General features: G+C 54.4%; 1 protein-coding gene across 1 annotated transcript in view; it reads left to right on the forward strand.

Moving 5' to 3' along the window:
- The window catches only part of PLXNA2 (plexin A2), a 215,712-nt gene that overhangs the window by 94,625 nt on the left and 97,868 nt on the right, over window positions 1-23,219 (forward strand). Inside the window, 1 exon segment of the mRNA XM_021063894.1 lies at window positions 3,241-3,375. Coding sequence (XP_020919553.1) covers window positions 3,241-3,375 — 135 coding nt within the window.

Below are 23,219 nucleotides of genomic sequence, written 5' to 3' on the forward strand. Positions count from 1 at the left end.
GGTGCAGTTTCAGCTCTGACATTGGAAAGTTATGTCGGTTGGATTCTGGCTTCAACTGGTTTATGAAAAGAGTGGGATTGTAGATGGAAACAAAACAAAACAAAAAACCCATTTAGGCCTCTTATTCCGACAGAAGGTAATGGCTGGGATGAGGCCTCACTGCCATGAGGAGAGGGTGTGTGAGGCCAAATTGTCTTTGGTTGGGTTCAGCTCCAGCCTGGTCGTGGGTACCACCTAGTCCTGAGGACCACAGAAGGAGGGCCAGACGCGGCCTTCCTCCTTCTGACGTCACGTCCCCACCTTGCCAGGGACCCAGGCAAGTGCCCAGATTCTTGGGGAAGAGGCTCCTTCCATGGCAGAGGGGTAGCTGGCCTCCCCAGGCAGCCCTGGGGTGGGAGGACGGTTCAGCAGCTCTGGGCCTGGGCCAGGGCCGGGGGGAGGCTTAAACATCCCTGGGGCGGAGCAGCTGGCACAGAAAAGGGCGGTGAGAGGCACTGGGACGTTTCCCTTCAGAGGAGGAAGCGGAGCCCGAGCTCCCCACTTTGTAGAACAAAATACCGGGGTCCAGCCAACCAGAAGTCACGATTGCTACGTTTCCGCTCTACCTCCTCCAATAGCCGGAGAACTTTTGTGACTGAAGGCTACTATGTTTCTAGAAGGATCTCATGGACAGGCTGGATCTAAGAGCGAATGCTGCCCTGAAAGTGAAGGGTTCTTATTTAAATGGTGGGGCTCTTCCCAGCCGGAGACCCCTGTTTCTTCCTCCGCTCGGATCCATCATGAGATTTGCTCCAGGGTGGAGGGTTGTGGCCTCAGCCCCACACCGTCATCGCTGGTCTTCCTCTGCCCTTTGAGAATGAATGAAATGGCCTCTGACCCCTCCCCTAGAAAGAGGGGCTTTAGTGACAGTTGTCCAGGCCACAGCTTGGAAGAGAAGGAAGCCCCTTGCTAGACAGAGAAAGGTCAAAAGAGGCGCTCAGGAGAAGAGGGGTTCCGACCCACAGGGGAGCCACTGGGCTGGGAATGGCTGAGAGCGGAGCTGCTTTGGTTCCACTGAAGTCACCTCCTCATCTCAAGCCTGGGACTTCCCGAGTCACCCACCAAAACAGATAAGGACAGCACGGTGACTGACTCTCGGCCCTGCTCTAGTGTTCCCACGCCTGGGGTCTGGGCACAGGGCGTCCAGCAGGAATCCGTCGTTTCTGCAACGGGGAACTCCAGGGTCCCTGTGCCCCACCCCGCAGTGGGCCTGTAATCTGTTTCCCCTCCGCTCCAGTGCAGTCCAGCAAGCCCAACCCAACAGGCACAGACCGTGCCCTGGCTCAGGCCCCTCAAGCACGCGCATTCTCAGGGGGGCAGAACACTTTGAACGGAAGCACTGGTCCTGCCCTTCCCACTCTGCAGGAAGAATGCCCTTGGCCTCCCTCCCCCGCCAGTACAAACCATTCATCCATCCTTTCGGGTTTCCTGTGACATCAGGCACCACACTCAGCCCTTGTGATGAGTAAGCCCCGGTCCTTGCTCTCAGGCGGTCTCGGCGAGGTGGGAGAAATGGGCAGAGAGGAGACGGTTCCAAGTACCAGAGAGCAGTCAAAGGGAGTAGGAGGGGAAGGCTCCCCTTAAAATCATCCCGAGGAAATTGTCTTTGACCTCCCCTTTGATTTAGCACCGAAGAGTCCTCGGGGCGTCATCAGGTGGTTCGTGGTTCATGTCCTTTCAACAGCTTTCTCAGACGTCCCCTTTTATCCATCACCAGCTATGTTCCCAGCCCCATTCTAGTCCTCAGAGGCAGGTCCTCCGAGAAACAGAAAACCATTCCTGCCTTCAGAATGTTGGCGGACTTAGGCGCATGTGAGGCAATTAGAGAACCGTTTAAGTCGGCGCTCAATACACGTTAGCTGGTACATATACCATGTGCGAGTCGATTGATTATATTCCGAGGACAAAATGTTGAATGGGAAAAAAGCCGTCAGGGTGAAGGAGCAATTAGTGTGGTGCAGAGGTTGTGGGGGGGCTTCATGGGTGAAGTGGGCTTGAGCTGGAGGGGTTTGGATGGGTGGAGGACAAGAAACCAGCTGGGCTCGGCAGGATGGGTCTATGGTCAGCTGCTACACTGGGAACAAGAACCCTAGCGGGGAGAGCAGCTTCCAACCACGGACCCCCCTCCCCCCGCTGTCATCGTTTGATGACCCAAGGGCCTCTCTCTGCTAGACTCCGAATTCTCTGCAGCTCTCAGACTAGAGGAACGTTTCTCAAACCCCCAGACCAGCAGTGCCCACATCCACTGGGGATTTGTTAGAAATGAAAATTCTCAGGCCTCTTCCCCACTGGGTCAGAAACTCGGGGTGGGCCCAGCAGGGCATTTCCGAAGCTCTCCAGGTGGTTCTCAGGTGTGCCCATTTGAAAACCCCTGGGTTACATCAGTGCTTTGAGACCCTAGCTGCTCCCTAGAGTCACCTGGGGAGCTTTGAAACGCAAAGAAGATGCTAAGGCGTCAAGAACAGAGATTCTGATGGATGCAGCCATATTGAAAACATAAACAAACAAGCAGACAAACTCCCCAGGTGACTCTAGTTCACATCCAGGCCTGAGACGCCCCAGACTAGGTGACCACCCCCAAATCCTTTCTGACGTCCTGTCCCGGGATGGGCTCTGGGAGACTGAGCCAGGTTGGCTGGCTCCCCAGCACCCCCTGATGGATTTGCACCCATCCAGGGGACCTTCTCGGAGACAGAAAGACCTTTCTGGGATCCTAAAATCTGGACTCTCTTGATGACCAGCTTTTGGATGGTTCGTGTGCTGCTCCCACCCTCCCGTCTTGCCTGCCCGAGGCAGAAACCCTGTGTGCAGAGGTTGCTTTCCTGCTCCAAACACAGATATGTCACTCTCTTGCACACACCCCCATCACGCCATGCTGCACATATACATAGACGTGCAAGAATACGTGTCTGCACAGGGGTATTCAGATCACACCTAAGGCCGTACAGGTACACACAAACCCACCATCACCAAGTCCAGACCCAGCTCGCTCAGACTGCTTTAAAAAGGAAGCCTCTTGGTGAAACTGGGCTGTTTGAAAGAAGCGGCATCTCTGTCTTCCTTGTCACCTGGCCTGGTTCAGGTAGCACTTGGGGCGGGAGCGGGGCTTGTCTTCCATCAACTACCTGCACTAGGCTGAGACGGGTGACCCGCAGGGGCCGCTGAGCACAGATGCTCAGGACGCCCTTGTTTCTTTTGCAGATTCGAGCCGATGGTCCCCCCCATGGCGGGGTCCAATACGAGGTGGTCTCCGTGCTCAAAGATGGGAGCCCCATTCTCCGGGACATGGCCTTCTCCATCGATCAGCGCTACCTGTACATCATGTCTGAGAGACAGGTAAGAGCTGGCGCCCAGCCCTTCTTTCCAAAGCCCAGGGGGTGTGGGTAACCCGCGTCCTTTGTTCAGAAGCTGTTCCATCGAACGAGAGAGACCTCTGGGCCTGCGGCTCAGGGGTCCTCGGAAGCCTTTGCGGGGAGTCAGAGAAAAGCGGTCGGGCCAGCCACTTCCCGGAGCCTCTCTCCAGGCCACAGCCCCTGTCTCGGCGTGTGATGAACAGCCCCGCAAGAACGGGCTGGACTGCACAGAGCAGCTTGGTGTGATTAGTAGGTAGATTTACTGCTCCCGGGCCCGCAGAGTCTGCTGCTCAAGGGAGCCAAAGAGGTGTAAATAATCCAGGCCTCCAGGCTGGGCTCAGTCCTCGGAGAGACAGACGCAAGAGAGGCCCCAGAAGGAGATAAAAATCTTGGCCTGAGCCTTAGACGGATGCAGGGTAGAAGCTGGCCAGCTCTGGGAAGCTGCGGCTCTGCCTGCAGAGATGGGGAGCCCTGGGACATGGGCTTCTCCCCTCGGCTGGCTGACAGCTCTTTGGACAGAACGTTATTGCCCCGAGTTATATATTTGCTCTGCATATGGGGGAGCAGAGAGAAGGCAGGTGCAAGGAAAGCCAAGGTGAGGGGGGAAGAGACGCGTGACCCGGGGATTCGGCCAACCTTAAAGGAGGCGCAGAAAGCCAAGGTCAAGGACTTCCACTCATTCCGTCCGTGGGTTGACAGTGGGTCAGCAGGAGGGGTGGTCTTGGCGTTGACCTGAGCATGGTTAAGATAATGGCCAAAAAGGGAGAAAAGGACAGTGACGCCGCCTCGGTACCAAGGACCTTGACTTGGGCTGAACAAGGATGCTGCCCTGGAGGACCAGCCGGCCAGCTTCCTCAAGGGGCCCCCTGCTCAGGGTCTTGCTCAGCATGGTCTGCGAAGATTCCAGGTGTCTACCGTCGGGCTCACCCTGCCCAGAGTCCCCCGCCCCCGCCCCCCGCCTCTTGGTCTGTGTGACCTCTGAATCGGGGACGAGGGACGAGTGGAGGGAGGAAGGAAGAGGTGAGCACATGACAGGGAAGCAGGGCTGCAACTCTAACGTGAAAACTTCTTCTTGAGACTAGAGGGCACGATCCGATGCTAATTGTATGCAAATTACATTCAGATCCTGGTGAACCCACCTGGTTTTTAACCGTCCTTTGTGTAGCCCTTGCGGTGGAGGCATAAACAGGTCCAGACGGGAATGTGGAACCTAAAAAAACACTGCTGGGCATGTATTTATTGGGAACGACGTCAAAATGGAAAAACATCCACATGCATATCATTCGGACACTACCCGTAACGTGCGCACCGTCTAACGAAGGAATGAGTCCTGTACCCGCATGTCTATACCATCAGCCTTGTCCTCCTCTTCTTCTTTGTTTGTAAGACAGACGGTTATCTCTTAAACAAAAATGGTAGATGGGCACCACACAGAGTCAAACAATCCAGAAAAGGAAATAAGTTCCCACACCCCACACCCCAAAATGTAACACCATGTGAGCATTTGATGAACACCTTTCCAGATGCTTCCGCAGGAAGAGAGGATACAGACAAGAGGATGGCTGGATAGATGGCCCCCTAGACAGGTGCATAAAAGGAAGGTCAGAAGGATCAAACAGACCCACATTATACCCGATATTTTCAAAAGACATTATGCATGGCTGGGAACCAGGCTGGGAACGCTGGATGAAAGCTCTTTCTTGGGTCCTGTGAACCCCAGGAAATGGAAAAGCAGAAAGAGCATATAGAAGTGACAAGTGAGACCTCAGTGGAACTGAGAAGGTGCCAGGGCGCAGCTTCGGGCTGCATATCTCTTACCCAAATGAGATGCTTTCTGAAACTGAATTCAGAATGCGACCGAAGGCGAGGGCTGGAGGCCGCTGAGAGGCCTTCAGGGAATACAGTGACCTCTTGGAACAGGATCTGATGTCATCTCAGAGCGCATCAGGTCTGGCTAAACCAAGTGTCCGCAGAGCTTGTTTCTCAGTATCCGCGCCTTTGTTCTCATCTTCTGCCTCCGCTGCCCAGTTCTTGTCTCTTGGCACCAAACGGCAGAGCTCCGTCGTGGCCTGTCATGCTGAGCAGATCCAGGAAGGGTTAGGGTTTAGAGCCCCGGGCCGTCGGCCTCAGGTAAGATCTTTGTCAATGGCACCCCCTCTGCCAGGCGGAGCCTGGATCACGGGCAGAGTCAGAGGGGCCGGGGGTGGAGCTCGGAGGCCTGTCACGCGCAGACTGTGTCGCAGCAGGTGGCCCGGTGATTCACCAGGGGCTGGTCCAGGGAGGAGGACCATCTGTCCGCGGCCCAGCAGCTGCAGGTGCAGAGTTTGCAGACAGCTCGGACCTCCTCCGAAAGGCGCCGTCGGAAGTGCAGCAAGGGAACAGGCGATGGCAATGGTGCCGGGTGACCTGGGCTCTGGTCCCGCTGGAGCTCTCACCCGACCCGGGAGCCCTCGCAGCCTCAGTCCCCTCCCGTCTAAAACTGACGAGCTGCGTCTGAGAGCAGGGTCGTCTCCCAGGTCCGAAGCCTCGTCTGGATCCCATCTCATCATCTCAGAGCGGGGTGGCCTTGCGCAAGTCAGGTCACACTGTGTCTCACAGGGCTCAGTGTGAGGCTCGGCCGACGCTGCACAGGGGGGTTTCTTTGACCGCCTCACGCCCCACAAATTCTCACATTGAGACTCTGCATGGCCCCTTCCAGCTCTCAGCCATCAGGACCCCATCAGGACCGTGAGTGGTAATTAGGAGGAAGCTAAGGGGCAGCGTGCTCCAGCCAGCAGGCCTGTGTTCTGGTCGGGGTCCACTTTAACCAGCGGGGTGATCTAAACCCTTAACTTCTCAGGGCTCCGTCTTCCTCAGCTTGATGGAGATAATACGTCTACCTCTAGAGGCTCATTCAGACCCTTGAAAAGACTTCTCTCTGGAGTTCCTGTTGTGGCTCAGCAATAACGAACCCGACTAGTATCCATGAGGATGTGGGTTCAATCCCTGGCCTCCCTCAGTGGGTTAAGGATCCAGCGTTGCTGTGCCTGTGGCTTAGGCCAGCATCTGCAGCTCCCATCGGACTCTTAGACTGGGAACTTCATATGCCGCAGGTGTGGCCCCCCCCACCCCAAAAAAGATTTCTCTCTAAGATCTCAGGCTTCCTCTCCATCTCCAGAAGCACAGGCAACCGCCTTGAGGTGAAACCAAAGGAACAACTGGCTGAAGGAGAGTTTTATGAGGCCATTTGCTCTGGTATGAACTTGCTCCCTGAAGGGCAGACACTGCAGCGAGAGTAGACATTCCGGCTGGTTGTGGATACGCATAGTCCTGTTTAGAGGCGGTGATTTAAGACTTTGGAGTTCCCTACAAGACCGAAGGCCTTAGAAGACCTTGTGGGAGCCGGGACTTCCATCACCCACTCTACAGCAAATCTCCGGGCAGCCTCGTCTCACCCCGACCTTCCCCCGGAGCCAGACTCCTCCCCCTGCTCCCCCCCCCCATTCATGGCACCTGTTGTATCCTCGATGCCACAAGCGAGTTGAATCAAGTCTCCAGTCTCAAGCTCTGCCTAGAGAGGTGTTCATCTCCCCACAGAGCCAGACCCATCCAGTGTTACTCGTGTGTGTACCCTCTCTCTCCCTCTGTCTCTCTTTCTGTGTGTGTGTGTCTCTCTCTCTCCCTCTCTCTCAGTTAATTAAATGTAATTAAGAAGGGGAACCAGTAAGTGTGGGGTCCTTAGTACCACTGCCTAACAGTCGATGCTAATGTACTGTTCGTAGATCTAAGGCCGGCCCGTCCCAGGGGAGCGCTTGGGGACCGATTCCCCAGTCTGACTAATGGCCTAGGAGCTCCATGGACAGGATGCCTGGTCCTTCCCTAGAAAGTCCGCCCTGGCTTCCTCCACTGCACCTCGACTGGCAGAGGTCAAGGGAGGGAACACAGCCGCTACCCCCTCCTCAGTGTCTAATGCAAGGCAGGCAGGGAGTCCAGCGGAAAATCGGGCGGTGAGCCAAGTGAAAAACCACAGATGAAAAGAAGCGTGATGCCCCCCGTTTCCACCCCGCTCGTCAGGCTGGCCACTCCCAGAAAGGGAATCTAAGTCTGTGCTCGGGGTGGATGGGAAAAGAGTTTGGGGATGGAAGCAATTATTCTATTTTATACTTTAATTAGTTTGAATTAGCAGAGGGAATAGAGGCATAAAATGATCCAGCGAAGGGTGAAATGGAAAAAGGGCGTCACAGCGGAGAAGAGCTCCATGCAGGCTGGAAGGGGCCTTGGGAACAGCAGAAGGGCTGGCGAGGGGTGTGTGTGTGTGTGTGCACACGCGGGCGCGTGTATTTAGGGTGCTTGAGGGCACAGGACGCTTTGAGGCCAGGAGAGGCAATACAGTGCCAGGGTTAAGGGCTGGAGCGGGGGTCAGATCAACCTCGACGCAGTCTGCCGCTGCATCCTAGGCCTGTGGCCTTGGGAAAGTCATTTCCCTTCTCTACACCTCAGTTTCTTCATCTGCGTAATGGGCCCAATAAGAGTTACTGTTTCGGGGATGGGGGCACTATAGTAACTCATCTAGCCCAGTGTCCAGTCAGTGGCAATGACTATTAGCATTGTCATGATGTAGTGGTAGCAGGGCTTCTGGGACCCCAGAAAGGGCTGGAAGCATCCCCACAGTAAGTCGTGGCTGAGACAAAGATCGCCGTCTCAGGCAAATACCTCCAACCTGACATTCCTGCTGCCGCCTCCCAAGGGACACCTCAGACGCCTCGGGCCTGGCCGAGTGACAGCAGCAGGCTGAGTCGGCCATAATCTGCTATTTATTTTTAAAACCCAGGAATGTGCCCAGCAGACTAAACAGTCTTGCTCCCCTTGATACAGGCCAAGGCGGCCCTGGGCGCATGTGAGAGGCCCAGGAGGCCGGTATTCCAAGCATCCGTGGAGAGGAAGGGGGGGACCCGAGCCCCGGTCACAGCCCCAAGTCTTTAGGCCCCTGTCCAAGTGCATGTGTGGACACACTGGGCTCTCCTTGGGCTTTGCCGTTTCTGACCTCCCCCAGTAAGGCAACCAAGCCTCAAGCTCGTTGCAGAAGATGGGGCTGTTATTCTCTGAGTAGTGGACACTCCGAGCCCAGTTCTGAAGGCCTGTAGGTGGGTCGGTCATCGGCCCATTTTCTTCTTAGGTATTTGCTAGGTAACAAACCACTTCACAATTGTGGGGCATAAAACCACCACTTCCGTACGATCACAAGCTGTGTGTGTTTGTTCAGTTCTCCGAAGAGGGCTTTTCTCTTCTCTGCAACATCTGGAGCCCCCACTAGATGACATGAGGGGCTTGGGGTGACTAGAACGACGCGGGCTAGAATGATCCGGGTACTTTCTCTCACAGGCCCGGGCAAGTGGGAACCGGCAGGCTGGGTTGGGCTGGGACCGCGGATCAGGGTGCCTCAGACAAGGGCTCTCCCGTTGTCTTGGGCTTCCTCACAGCATGGTGGCCTCCAGATGGTCCGACTTCCAGAGCACGAGAGCTCACAGGGTGCCGGGAGGGAGCGTTCCCGCAAATGAGACAGAAGCGTCACTGCCTTTCTCACAGAGTTCTCCTTTCCACCTGCCTCTTCACTGCCGCACCACCAGCCCCTCAGGCAGTTCTGATGCGTGCCAGGACCACGCTTTGAGAAACGAGGCTCAGGGAAGATAAATGCAAGGTTTCCTGTCTCCCGGGTCTTGAACCACCGAGCGTCAGAGCTGGTCAGGACTTCAGAGATCACCCGTCCTGAGCCCGGATGGGAAGCAGGCGGCCCCCAGGGCATGGAGCGGGCCCGCAGCCGTTATAGCTTGTGGATCACCCACCCCAAGCCCAGAGTCACCAGAACTGATTCCCCTGAACTCTCAGGGGCGTGCCAGTCGCTTTAAAGCTTTGCTGTTGATGGACTGAAGGTTGTGAAGGCCCCATCAAACGCGGCTCTGAAATGCCAGGGGGAACCGCGAGGGAATCCGTCAGGAGTGGGATCGTGCCACCTGGAAGTCGCCCGGATGATGGCGTGTGATTTTTTCAAAAAGGCATCCTGGCAGTCCTACCGTGGCACCGCCGCATCAGCCCACTCAGAAGCCGGTCCTCCTGGGTGACTCGCCTTCACATGCAGGGCACGGGACGTCACGCCCATGGGTGACGGGAAACTGACTTTCTCACCACCTCTGCCTTAAATCATTTCAGGGAGCTAGAGCAAGGAGAACTTTGCCCTGGAGTTCTTAGAAATCAAAATTATCTGGAAAGATCACAAGGCCACCCTTCTCTGAAGGTCTCAAGTGCAGGAGAGGCCACCCTTCTCTGAAGGTCTCAAGTGCAGGAGAGGCACCCCCCGCAGCTCCTTGCGCTGGTTTGAGACTCTGAGCCAGTCGGGAAGCGGGTGGAAAGCCAGAGCGGGCGCCTCTAGCAGAGGCCACCCCAGCAGTGTCCACCGGCTTCTCCAGGGAATGGATTTTGGTGTCCTTGGTCTGGGGGAAGCCCTGTCAACTACAAAGCTGGACCGAAGGCCAAAACTAGGAAGCATTTTCAAAGGGCCTATTGTGGTGTAAGCATGGTCCGTCTCTTACCTGGGGCCAGAGCCGCTGACCTGCCAAGCCCCTAGGCATCTCAAGACTTGGGGAGAGGGAAGAGAAAAACAAATGCGGGGAGCCGTACTTCCAGATGTCCCCTGCTCATTTATTTTGACATCTCAGACTATTATTTTGATTGTGCACGTTTGTTTAGTCCGGGCGATAAGGCTTCCCAGGGCGCAGGCAGAGCGTGCCAAGGTGTATTTTTACAAGGCGGTCGGTCGAAGTCTCTGTAACAGGAGCCCTGCCTGCTGCCTGGACCAGGAGGCCTGGGCTGAGCCGGGGGAGCGGGGGAGGGGGGGAACCCAGGAGGCAGGAGCTGGAGCAGAGCCTGAGGGACTTTGGGGAGAATTACAGAGTTTGCAGATTAGGAAAGTGAGGATAAGCGAGTTTCTGCTGTACTTTTGTTTTCAAATGTGTCACTTTCAATCCAAGCCTTGGCTGCGCATGTGTTTCTGGTTAAGGATGCAGGACCCCAGTGCGGCCCAGGAGCTGCGCGCGCCTTTTCCGCGGGAGGGGCCGAATCCTGCCTCCCGAGGGAGGGGGCACGGGCACTGGCGATCACCCCAAGCCTGGCTTTTAATTTTTCTCTCTTTCCTGCTCCCATTTCCAATGTCAGGGAACAAAGAGGCTGACACAGAGCTAGTTCCCTGGCTGTTGATACTCTCATTGGAGCATTTATTTTTATAAATATTTTCACATGAGGGAAAAAGGAAATGCAAACCCACCCTATTAATCAGACGCTTGGCTTGTTGTATTTAAGAGAGAAAACTCCAGCCTCTTATTTTAAAATCCTTCAGCTTGGAAAGAAATGACTGAACACAATGCCCAGGCTGGGAGAAGCAGTGCCAAAAACCCTCATTTCTCTAAATGGGCAGGGGGGCTGGAGACGCCTCTAATCCTTGGCAAAGGATGCGGTTTCTCTGTCTAGGTAGGATTGCTGAATGCTGACACTCTGACTGCCCAGAATGATGAAGAGATGGGAAATCATTGTACCTCAGTAGCAGAAAGACCCCCCCCCTCGTCTTAAAGATGAGAAAAAACGCTGCCCAGAGAGGGGAGTCACTTCCTAGATCATTCTCTGAATTAACCAGAGAAGCCAGAATTAATCCTTATTAATCTGGTCCAGCCTCATATTCTTTTCCCAACTTGACAACGCTTCACTCAGCCCTGGCAAGATAGAAAGCTGGGTGTGTTAAAAGAGTCTCCATTAACAAAAAAAAAAAAAAAATTAAAAAAAAAAAACCTGAGGGAGTTCCCATCATGGCTCAGTGGTTAACGAATCCGACTAGGAACCATGCGCTTGCGGGTTCGATTCCTGGCCTTGCTCAGTGGGTTAAGGATCCGGGGTTGCCGTGAGCTGTGGTGCAGATTGCAGATGTGGCTCAGACCCCATGTTGCTGTGGCTCTAGCTTAGAATGGCGGCTACAGCTCCAGTTGGATCCCTGGCCTGGGAACCTCCATATGCCGTGGGTGCGGCCCTAGAAAAGACAAAAAATAAATAAATAAATAAATAAAATAAATTAAAAAAACCTGAGCCCGAGGGAGCCCCTGAAGATGTTCCCTGAAGATTAAAATAGGGAGTGATTTGCATATCATTCGCATGCATAGACTCATTCGTTCAACAGACCACCAAGTGTCTGCCGTGTATGATGCATAGAGCCCTCCACTGACAAGTGATTTGCATATGCAGATATGGACAGGGCCGTCTTTCTAAGCAGTATCCCAGTAAAGATCTTATAAATAGCGCTGCCCTGAAGATAGATGCCTCCTTTCTGCTCTTTAGCGCAACAGCAGCTCTTAGTCTGCTTTGCGTCTAGATAAATAAAATACAATCCCTGCCCTCAGGGAGACCACAATCTGGTGGGGAAAGAATGATGCATAGACAAATCAAGCCTAAAGTGGGCAGTGTTACAGCAGAGCCATGCAGGGTGCTTGGTGATCGAATAACTCACGCCAGCCAGCGGAAGCCCTGTCCTTGTCCCTCCATCCTTGGGGCCTCAGAGGACTCACCCTCTGCCTGACACAGCAATCCAGAGCTGGTTGAGCTTCCGAGGTTATCTAGCGAGAAGCAGTCCTTCCTTTTATAGATACGGGCAGGAGTCCTGAGGGGCCAGGAACGCCTGAGACCTTGAGACCAGCGTTTCGACCAAACCAGAGTGTGAAGAAGTAAGACAGTCATGGATGATGGGGCACTTCTTGGTCACCAGGAAGAGCGTAGGCTCTAGAGGCTGCCTGCCTGCCTGCCTGGCTGCCTCAGGTCCAGTCCCGTTTCCACCACTTACTGCTGCGTGACCTTACGCAAGTCGCTTCGCCTCTCCGGGCTTCAGTGTCCGCATCTCTAAAATGGGGATAGTTAGGGCATCTGCTTGAGGATTAAATGAAGTGAATTAACACACTAAAAGCATTCCGAAAAGTACTTGGCACATAGGACCTGCTTAATAAAGCTTAGTAGTAGTAATTATATTTTTATGGTCGTGGCCCCATGCAAAATTGCCGGGCGGAGCCCTGCAGCTCATGCTCCACATATAGCCACACCTAAAAAAGAAGCTGAACCACCCGCCTCGCCTCTCAGCTCTCCTGATGTAAGATGTGTGGAAAGGGAACATATAAGTGGTGTTTTTCTTATTTTAGTTTGCAAACTTGACCTCAATGAAAACAACAGTCTCCTGAGATAAGCAGCATTGTCCTGGCCTTTTTTTTACAGAGAAGAACATTGAAGTTCAGTTTGGCTAAGCCACCCGCCCTGGGGCCACCACACTGGCCAGCAGCAGGGCTAGGATTCCCCCCTTGCACTTGTGAAGCCCAAGCCTTGTGACGAGTCTTCCCGAGACAGCGCCCCCTGGCGCCGTGTGGCTGCAAAAGGCCTGCCCTCCTGCTCTCACCCACAGCCCTGCAGGCTCCAGACCAGCTCTGGCTCACAGCTCCACGCTTCACACCCCCAAGAACACGGAGCCGTGCACTTTTTTGTTTAAAAAAAGGAAAGTGAGTCCTGCCCAGGCCTGACATGGCCAATCACAGGAGGTGTCTCTGGTGGTCAGAGCGGAGTGAGAGAGGGCGCCCGCCCCAGGAAACTAGTGTTTTTCCTGTGCATCAGGCCAGGCCTTTCGCAAGCAGATCTCAGCTCCTTACGGCGACCGTGCCAGGCGGGTATTATCACCCCTGCGACCCAAGGGAAAGTCCAGAGCAGCAAGGTTTCGCAGCCAGAGCAAGACCGTTCACAGATTCCTTGGAGTGGATACAGGGCTGAGGCGTATGTCCCTGTTCTTGCAAAAGCCCCTGCCCCCTCTACCCCCGTCCTCCCCGCAGCCCTAGGAGGCGCGGTCAAGGCGCCCAGGGGTGATGTCAGGACTCCCCTGTGCGCTCTGCCGCCACCCGCAGCCGTCGGGCAGAGGGACACCTTTGCAAGGAGGGCAGGTGCAGGACACCTGGGAGGCACGGCCCGAAGCCCCAGTTCAGCCTCTTAGGTGCAACTCCAAGTGTGAGCCAGTCAGACGGGTCTCGGCTCTCTTGCTGGCCCTGCCCAGGGGATCCTGGACCCTAGAAAGCCTTCTGTGCTGCCGTCTTGAGTCTGATCCGGCCACGTGCGGGGCTGCAGAGTGACGCCCCAAAACCCTGCAGCCTGCTCCTCAGCGCCTTGCCAGAGCGCTCCCTCCCGCTCCCCATGTGGAGTTTCTGTAACTGAATGAGTTTTATTTAGACCGTAACATTTAGTGCCACTTTGGATTTCCAATTAGGCTTCAATCAGATGCCGAGAGTCTGATTCGTTTTGTTGTTTTGATCGCCACAAAGACGGCAGCGTCGGAGGAGCCGTCGAGAAAAGTTATTTCCATCCACTGACAACTAGGACAGCTGCTGCGGTGTGAAGATGCAGCTTCGGAGGTGCCAAGAGGGGCCGCGGGCCTCGGGAAGGGGGCGGGGGCGAGGGGAGTCAGGGAACCCTTGGAAAGAAGCCTGGCTTAGGGCTCTGAGGGGCCCGGCTCCTACATCGTGGTCTCCCCAGAGGGGGTGGGGAGGTGGGTGTGGGGCCTTAGGCAGCTTGAGGTTCCTTCTTCCCCCCCCGGGGGGGGGGGGGGGAAATCCGGAGCTGACACGGGGGCTCCTTTTACCCAGGAGAGGTTCCTTGGGCACGGGGTTGCCGTGACTTGGGAAGCTGATCAAAAGTGGATTTTTCCAGAGTAGGGCCTCTGAGCGCCTCAGCCAGAGCCACTGCCATGCTGAGTTCCAGAAATACTGGGGTCGGAGAGAGGGTTTCTCACTGCCTGGGAGTTCGGACCAGCAGCTTACCCAGGCTGCCTGTCAGACAATTTTCTCTCCGGGGCTGGCCCAAGGGCCAAAATTTAGAATCCAACTCTGAACTGCTGGGGAGCTGGGGGTGGCGGTGGGGGGAGCGGAGCGATGACAGTGGGGCGATAGCAGCGTGATGGGCGTGGCTAAGTTAGGATCCTGCCTTCGGCTAATCATCAAGGAGTCTCAGGAGTACCTCTGTGTTAAGGCCACCTGGAGCCTCATGTCCCCATCAATAAAATGTGCAGGATGCTCCCTGTGCCTGGGCATTTGGGGCATTCTTTGCAGCCTGGACACAGGCAGCGGCTATGTGCACAGCCCTTGGAGGCCGACCTGGGTCTGGGTGTGTGTGCTTGTGAGAACAGGGGTGTGGGGGATGAGTGAGGCGAACAGGTGTCCCTTTGTGTCCCAGCGGCGTGGAAGGGTAGCCACACCAACGCGGACAACAGGGCAGGGCTGTGCTCAGGGGGCGGGGAGGGGCCATGCTCCTTCTCTTCCAGGCCTGCTGTTTTCAGAGCCCTGCTTGGCTGCATTTTTCCAGGTGGCCCTTTGATCTTTCTGTAGCCTGCCCAGCTCAGGGACCCAGCATCTCAGCCGCAGCCTCTACTTCATCGTCTGCATGCCGCAGTAAAATTTCCAGAGCCTTCACCACTCTGCCTGGAGTAACTTACTCTCCACCCCAGATATGTCTCCTCCCCCACCCCCCCAACAGGTTGGGGTTTGAAATTTGCACCAAGGAGAACCAGCTGTGTCCTCAGCTGGTGGGGGGGGGGGCTTAGCAAAGACTCTGGGTTCAGTCTCTGTCCCTCAAGTGATGTTTAATGATGAGAAGAGGGAGCTGGGCAGAAGTGAGAGTCCGGCTGGAAAGGGGAAGATGGCCAGAGCTGAGAACCAGGTCGTAGTTAACCCCCAGCCACTGAGGAATTCATCGCTTTGAAGGCTCTGCGGTGCGCAGAGCTTGCCCTCGCCAAATCACCTGCACAGATACAGGACAGGCGCCCGACTTCCAGTATGGCATGTAGAGCGCGGGGAAGGAGAGAGGCTTGCTGCTAGACAGAGCTGTGAGTCAGGGTGGGCTTCCTGGAGGGGGTGACGTGCTCTAGGTGGGTCATGAAAGAATGCATGGGAGCAAGAGCAAAGGAGCATTTCTTGAGTGACGGAAAACATGAAGGCACAAAAAAGCAGGCGTCTTCAGGGACCCTTCCCACAATTTGCTGTCTGGGAGCCAGAGGCGGGGCTTAGAAGCATCAGTCCTCACAGCAGACCCACAGCATGCCGGCGGGCAGTCCTCAGGTCCACCCACCTGCCCTCACCAAGGTGAAAAGAGCCTCGGCCCAGAGAGACGGTGCCAGAGCCCGCCCCCCCCCCAGCCCGGCTGCTGCACCACTGAACTTGAGAGGAAGCCCGCCTGTGCCCAGCTCTTGGTGCTCCTCCTCCATCAGCAGGCCCCCTGGACAGGCCTGGGGGCTAAGTAGCAAAGTCAAGACAAAATGCCTGCACTGGACAGAGCCCAGCGTCAGGCCCTTTGTGATCGGGCCAGTCCACTGCCACTCAGGACAGCCACGGCGCAGCAGGGGAAACCTCTGCCCAGCTAGGTTCATGAGAAAGGGAGCGAGCATGCCGCCCCTTCCATGCCTGTGCCAGCTGCCTTCCCGGCTGGCAGACACCTTGGCGATCCGGGCTGCTGCTGTCTCCAAAGCATGGTTAGAGCGTTTGGCCCCTACTCGGTGCTCAGTAAGCACTTGCTGAAGGTTTGGAAGAGAGGGGAGAGAAGAGATGACAGACCAGGGTAGGAGACGGGTGGCTCCGTGGGGTCGTGTAGAGAGCCCCCCCTCTGAGGGCAGGTGCATGCATGCCCGGCTCCGGCTCTGCCCTTTTCCAGTAAAGCCCAGCTTATCCTCACTGAGCCTCAGTTTCCTCTTCTGAAAAGTAGGGAGAACAGTAACACCTGCCTGGCGGGGTTGCTGAGAAGATTGAATGATGAATCCCTGCAAGAGTCAGACCCTGGAGGAAGAGCCAGACCCTGGAAGGGGCACCAGCCAAGCCCGTTCCTTCCCTCCGGTTCACCCGACCTTCCTGCTCCATGGCCACCGAGCCCCCTCCCCAACGAACGTGTTGCTCATTTTTCATCCTTAAGTCTTCTGCCAGTTGCATCTATTTCTAGCCTCTGTCTTATGAGACAAGAATAAGAAAGGGAAACAGGTAACTGCAGAGGCTCATTTGCCGATTGTCAGCTCCTGCCGTCAGCGGCGCTCTGCCTGCTTCTCCCTGGGCGCCTGGAAAAATCATCGTGACCTTTTATTTACTGGTTGATGTGGTCGACTCTTGGCTTCAGGTCTACCCTCCAGCCTACCCTCAGCCTCCTGATCCCTCCATCAGCCCCGCCCTGGCTTCCCGCCTTCCCCCCGCATCCCATGCAGGAAGGGCAGGCTCTCTGAGCCCCTCTGCCTTCATGTTCAGATTCTTAAAAACCTTTGGCCTGGAGAGGAAGAAGAACCAGAATTACTGAGCTTTCCTGCTCCGTGCTCCCACAGGGAGGAATTCTGCTCCTGATCCTCTCCCGCAGGCCGCCTCCTCCATCCCAACTTCCCTGGGAGCTAAACGGAGATTCCGGCTGGCAGGGGACTTGCCCCAGAACTTTCAGTAAGTCAGCAGCACAGCCTAGAACCACGTTCTAGAGCCCCCAGTTCCTCATCCCAGACGTTGCTCTTTGAGCTTTACAGGTATCCCCTCTTTTTCATCCATTTCCCCCCCAACTCTGCCACTCCCTGCACCAGCTCCTGGCCTGGCTGGTCTTTGTCCTTCCTCCTTGAGGCCAGCTATGCATCCACCTGTGGCCCCTCTGAGCCCATTGGGCTGAGGTGTGCAGCCCTGGGGCATGTGGAGGTAGCAGCTGGCGTGGTGACAACTAGAGAGGTGACAGGGAGACAGAGATGACTGACAAGTGGGTGCTGACAAGAAGATAAACTATAGAGGCCCCAGGAGGCTGGGAAGGAGCCAGGCAGACCCAAATTCCAGTGTCTGGATGGGCTACATGAGTTCACTGTGTGTATACAGCACACCTCTGTGTGCGCACGCTTGCATGCACATATGTGCATAACATACAAACTGGCTTCTGTAGAAGGTGAGCCGGGGTAGAGGCGGCTCCTCGGGCCATCTGCCTTGGATTCCACAGAGCCTCCAGTGCCCGTGGCAGAATCAGCCAGCCTCTCAGCTCCCTTGAATCGGGGGAGAGGAATTTTAAAAGCCTCTTGTGCAAGTCAGCTCCGTGCTTTCCGAGCTCTCTTCTTGGCCCTCGCTGTCAGCATCAATTTTCTGCAGGGAGTGATTTAACCTTCATTTATTCATTAATTCTTTTTTCCCCTTAACTTCATTAGGTAAGATTTATAAAGGTGCTGAATTGGAAAGGTCACCTGTCCGTGGGCCTGGGACACAGTGTGCCTGCATTGCTTCTCCTGAGCTTCCTTCCAGGATTGCTCTGGCGGCGGGGAGGGGAGTGGCAGGGGAGAGAGTGAAAGCAGAAACTGCGGCTCCCCAGGAGGGCCAGGCAGCCAGGCAGGTCGAAGCCTCTGCACCTGCCTGCTGTTGGGGGTGGCGGTGGTGAGCACCATGGGGGAAGGGCGGGCTCCAGGATAAGCCCCTCAGGAATCCTGGCTCCATCTCTTGCTATATTGACCTTCACCAGGTTATCTAATCTTTTTAGACCTTTGGCTTCCTCTCCGCTAATTTGTCTGTAATGATAGACTTGACTTTATCAGGTGTTACAGGGGTTAAAGGCCGAGAGGTTTGTACAGCGCTGAATGCAGCAAACGGTCAAGAAACAGTAGCTTTTTAAAAAGGTCTTGGGAGTTCCCATCGTGGCTCAGTGGGTTAAGAACCCAGCATAGTCTCCTTGAGGATGCGATTTTGATCTCAGTGGGTTAAAGATCCGGTGTAGCCGTGGCTATGGGGTAGGCTGGCAGCGGTGGCACTGATTCGACCCCTAGCCTGGGAACTTCCACATGCCACCGGTACAGCCATAAAAAAAGAAAGAAAGGAAGAAAATAGTAAAAAGATCTTGAATTATCTGGACAAGCCTGGCAGTGCTCAGCAGTCATCAGCTTCCTGACCACTGGAGACTGGCACGCAAGAAGTCTGGATTTTTCCAAGAAAGGAAGCCTCCGTAGTCTATGATGGAGCCCATCTCCAGAACCACAGGAAAAACCTCAGCTCAAGGAGAAGCCAGAAGGAACCAAACCACGGCTTGGTGTTAACCTTGCTTGCTGAGCCCCAGCAGATGTCTGCAGGAAGTCGGGCTAAGCTGGCATGCTGCTGTGGGCTGGCCACATGCAAGGTCTGAGGCCCACCCAGCAATTGCCCACCGTCATGGGCCTTTCCCAAGTCTCGGAGGCCTGCTGGGCTCGGCCTCCCGCCATCTCAGCTCAAGGAGCTGTTTCTTTCATTAACAGCATCCCCAGAAGGAAGGGAAGCCATGCAGACTGAGGAACCGTGCGGCTGTTTTGAACCCGCAAGAAAACGAGAGTGTCTGTTTCCTGCCCCCTTGATCCTCACGCCTCCACCAGAACCAAGAGCGTCCCGGTTCCCCTGCTCGGAATGCAGTCAGCTCTCCGGGCTTCTCTAACTTTAAGGAAAAACCTCCCATCTGGAGAGCACCTGTCTATTTGGTGTCTCTTGCATTAGGCTCTAAGGGGACCCAATGGAGGTCAGAGGTACCCCACCCCCACCCCCACCCAGGGCCAGTGGGACCGCCGGAACTCAATCAGTGCGGGAGAAAATAATTTTAATAGGAAGCACGGAGGGAAGCAGCAGGCAAACCTGTTCTGTGTGCCAAGCTGAGAATATTGGGTTTGAAAACGATCGCCAAGGATTACAATAATTCATTTTATTTTATCTCATATTCCTACAGTTGGGGCCTCTGGTATCTACCATGCAAATTTAGGCCCGAGTGCAAATTGGAGCATGCCCAGATTAAGGAAGAAAATTCTAGTTCCCTCAATTTTTTTCAGATTCTTATTTCCCTCACCTGGGATCACCTACTGGGTTGCCACGGATGGGCTCGGGAATAAATTCCAGGAGAGGAAGGAACCCTAGGGTGGAGTAGTTGTGACCAGCGCCTCCTCTAGGCTGGACGGAAGGCACCGAATGCTGGGCCCCAGACGGCAGGTCTTGGAGGAGCCGGGGCCTTCTGGGAAACAACCATGGGGAGACCTTAACCATGAATCTGGCCCCAGAGGGCTCCTTACTCCAGGCCGGCCACCTGCTAGGTATGATTTTAATTTGTAGTGTCCCCTCGCTCCCAGATTTCATGAGAGTCTTTGTTAGTAAACAGTGCCTGACCTTTGTGGGGAGGCAACATTGGATCATTGCATTTCATGAACTAGGGCTCTGCACTACAGGCCCTTTGGTAGAGGTACTGTTTTCAGATAAATGTAGTTCTAAACTTGAATTTGGTTCTGCGACTCTCTCAGTAGCCTTGTAGGTCACCAGAGATGCTGGTCATCGAAGAGCCCAGATAGAAAGTGACCAGTAATCCCACGTGAATGTCACAGCTACTCCTTATCATCTGAGTTGTTCCCTGGCTCTGGCCGTTACCCAGGCCACCCCGTCTGGCAACTCGGGACCCTGGAGTTTGTCCTCTCTCTTGGCCTGCTGGTGGACAATTTCCTGTCCCTGTAACTCCAGCTAAATCGAGGATGGAATGTCCAAGAAAGAAAGAAGGCCTCAGATAACGCTCTTTGGTCGGGCGTGCCTGCTGTGTCTGGTTCTACTGTGCACGAAGTTCAATTTCTTTACCTGTGGCCCTAGACTAACATCTAGTGGCCGCAGCGTAATGGTGGAAGGCGGCAGGACAGAGACTGGACCTGCATGCACCACGCATGCAGTCCTTACAGAGTTTTTGTCTCTGGGCTCACCTGGGTGGAATAGGTACCCGGGTCTCTCAGGATACCCCCCGCAGGAACACGTCTCGCTTCAGTTATAGAACAAAGGCGACGGATGTTTTGTGCGTCCAATGAACAGCCTCGTCCTTTTCAATCCAAATGCTAAGCCCTTCCCTCGTCAGGGATGCCTCTGGCCCAGAGATGTCGCTTTCCTGCATCCTGAGGCTACAGGATAACATATACAATTACTTGAAACATAAACAGTGACAGATAACCATTAGAGGAGAGTCATTCTTTTGCATTGTAAAAGCAGAGTTGGGAATTGTCACTGTTAAGAGGTAAGAGAGACACATATGGGCAGAATACCAAGAGGCTCTCATTTGTCTCTTAACATTAAATCTGAATCACAAAGCCACAGACAAGAGGCTCTTACATTCGGAGTCTGTTTTGTTTTCCTTTCTTTTAAGGAGCCAATGGAGGGTGCAAAAAACACACTCAAAACATGTATCTGGAGTTCCCCTCGTGGCACAGTGGTTAACGAATCCGACTAAGAACCATGCGCTTGCGGGTTCGATCCCTGCCCTTGCTCAGTGGGTTAACGATCCGGCGTTGCCGTGAGCTGTGGTGTAGGTTGCAGACTCGGCTCGGATCCTGTGTTGCTGTGGCTCTGGTGCAGGCCAGCAGCTACAGCTCCGATTCGACCCCTAGCTTGGGAACCTCCATGTGCCGCGGGAGCGGCCCAAGAAATGGCAAAAAGACAAACAAACAAACAAACAAAAAAAAACATGTGTCTTTCTACCACACTCTGGTCTCCCAGTGGCAAAAAACAGACTCCGACTGCCTGATCTCAAGTCTGTGACGTGGTGACTACCCTTGATTCGGTGAGATTTCCTCGGGAGAACAATTTGGCAGTTTCCATGATGACACTTGCTTATGCTCGTGTATGAAGCTCTGCTCCTCCACCTTCTTGGCTCTGAGTTAAGAAATTTAGGTGGTTACTCATAACTGCTAAACACAGTCCTGGAAAACATAGTACAGAGCAGAAGGCAGCAGCAAAAGACCACGCGTTATTCGCTTCAATTAAATGAAATGTCAGGAGTTTCCATTGTGGCTCAGCGGCAACAAACCCAACTAGTATCCGTGAGGATGCAGGTTCCATCGCTGGCCTTGCTCAGTGGGTTAAGGATCTGGCATTGCCGTGAGCTGTGGGGTAGGTCACAGACACGGCTCGGATCGCATGTTGCTGTGGCTGTGGCGTAGGCCAGCAGCTGCAGCTCTGATTCCACCCCCAGCCTGGGAATCTCCATATGCGACGCATGCAGCCCTAAAAATCTTGCATAAACAAATACATACATACGTACATACATAAAATGTTCGAAATAGGCAAATCTATAGAGACCACCAAGTGTTGGTTGGTGCTTGCCTTCGGCTGGAGCGGTTCGGGGGCGGGTGGAATGGAGAGTGGCTGCTGATGGACATGGTGCTTCTTTTGGAAGGCAAGGAAAATGCCCTGAAATTGATTGTGGTCGTGGTGGCACAACTCTGAATATACCGAAAACCATTGACTTGTATACTTTCTGGGGATGCGTTTTATGGCGTGCGAAGTCCGTCTCAATAAAGCTACTACTAAAACATCATAGGAAGGCTGGGCCCTAAGCCCTCGTTCCCCAGGTCACCTCCACTCACGAAGGCATGAGCGCCCCACCGTCGAGGGTGCAGGTGGGTAGCATCGGGGCTCCGCTGCCTGTCCTTCTTCTCCCCTTCTCTTCCTTCCCTTCTCCCTGCGCTTCTTCTGCCTTTGTCTCCTGCTCTTGCTTTTTCCCTCTGTTTCCTTCGCTTGCCACTGATCCCACCAGCCCGTGGTCTTTCCTTGACCCCCAGGAAGCTCAAAGGGGAGGGAACGAGAGAACAGTGAAAGTTAATCGCAACTGTAACGAGGAGTGATTTGTATTATTATAAATTAGTATCGCTGTCCAGGACTTCACCTGCACGACGCCCACATGCGGGGGGTGATTATCCACATTTGATGGCTAGAGAAACTGAGACTCAAGCAAGCAGAGGGACATGCCCCGTTTGTCAGGGGCAAACCAGAAAGCAAACCCGGGTCTGTCTGGCCTCGAAGCCTATTCTCCGAAGCATGAAAAGACCTTAAATATGAGGCTGGGCTTGGTTATTTATTGATGGATTATAATAGAAGTCATTTGATGGGGTTCGAAACTGCAGTCGCTAAGATCTCATCTGTTGGTCTGATATTTACGGCCGTTTATGGGTGATGTCTCTGTGGCGCCTCCATTCATTATGGTTTTCATTAAGACGCGAATCCTATTTGGAAGTCTCTTTGTCATTTTTAACTTCTCTGCTTAATTTCCCAGCCCTAATCCTTCTTCTCTACAAGCCGCGGGGGGACAGCTCCCCGTGGCTCTTTTTTTCTCAGAGTTGCGTGCAGGCAGGGGCGGGAGGGGCGAGGCATGTGTGTTATGAGTGTGTGTGACATGAGTATGTGTGTGAGCACGTGACGGGAGTGTGTGTGAAGTGTGTGTGCTGTCAGGGCGCGGGTGTGGAGGGTGAGTGGCTCCTAAGACTGTGTGTTTGTGTTCACGAGCGTGTTTGCCTAAGAGGATGCATTTGTGGCGTGAGGTGTGTGTGTCAGGGGGCTGCCATTCACCGTATCCTTTTTTTTGTTTTCAGAAGCACACAAATTCTTGAATTGAGGCCTAACCATTTGCTTCCCGAGCACAGGGGCCGTGCTCCCCTCCCCGCCACCTGCCTGGCTCTCTCCCCTGAGACAATCTTGGACTTGGAAGAGGGTCTTGAATCCAGCCTCTCACTTGTTATAGACCTGGAGCGCCTGCTTAGAACTCCCCAGTGGTAGACATCTCCCTTCTTCCCTGCATGGTCGGTTTCTATAAAAGTCTTCTGTTGGGCTATTCTTCCTTGAGAGAGGTCCAGAGTTGGTTTACTTTTTTTCATTCTTTTACATAAAATGCCTGCTCCCAAGGAATCAGTAAGAAAAGAAATCTAGGAGTTCCCTGGCAGCTCAGGGGGTTAAGGATCCAGCCTTGTCACTGCTGTGGCTCAGGGTCCTGCTGTGA

Source organism: Sus scrofa, chromosome 9, assembly GCF_000003025.6.
Source record: "Sus scrofa isolate TJ Tabasco breed Duroc chromosome 9, Sscrofa11.1, whole genome shotgun sequence".
In the NCBI taxonomy this organism is placed as follows: Eukaryota; Metazoa; Chordata; class Mammalia; order Artiodactyla; family Suidae; genus Sus; species Sus scrofa.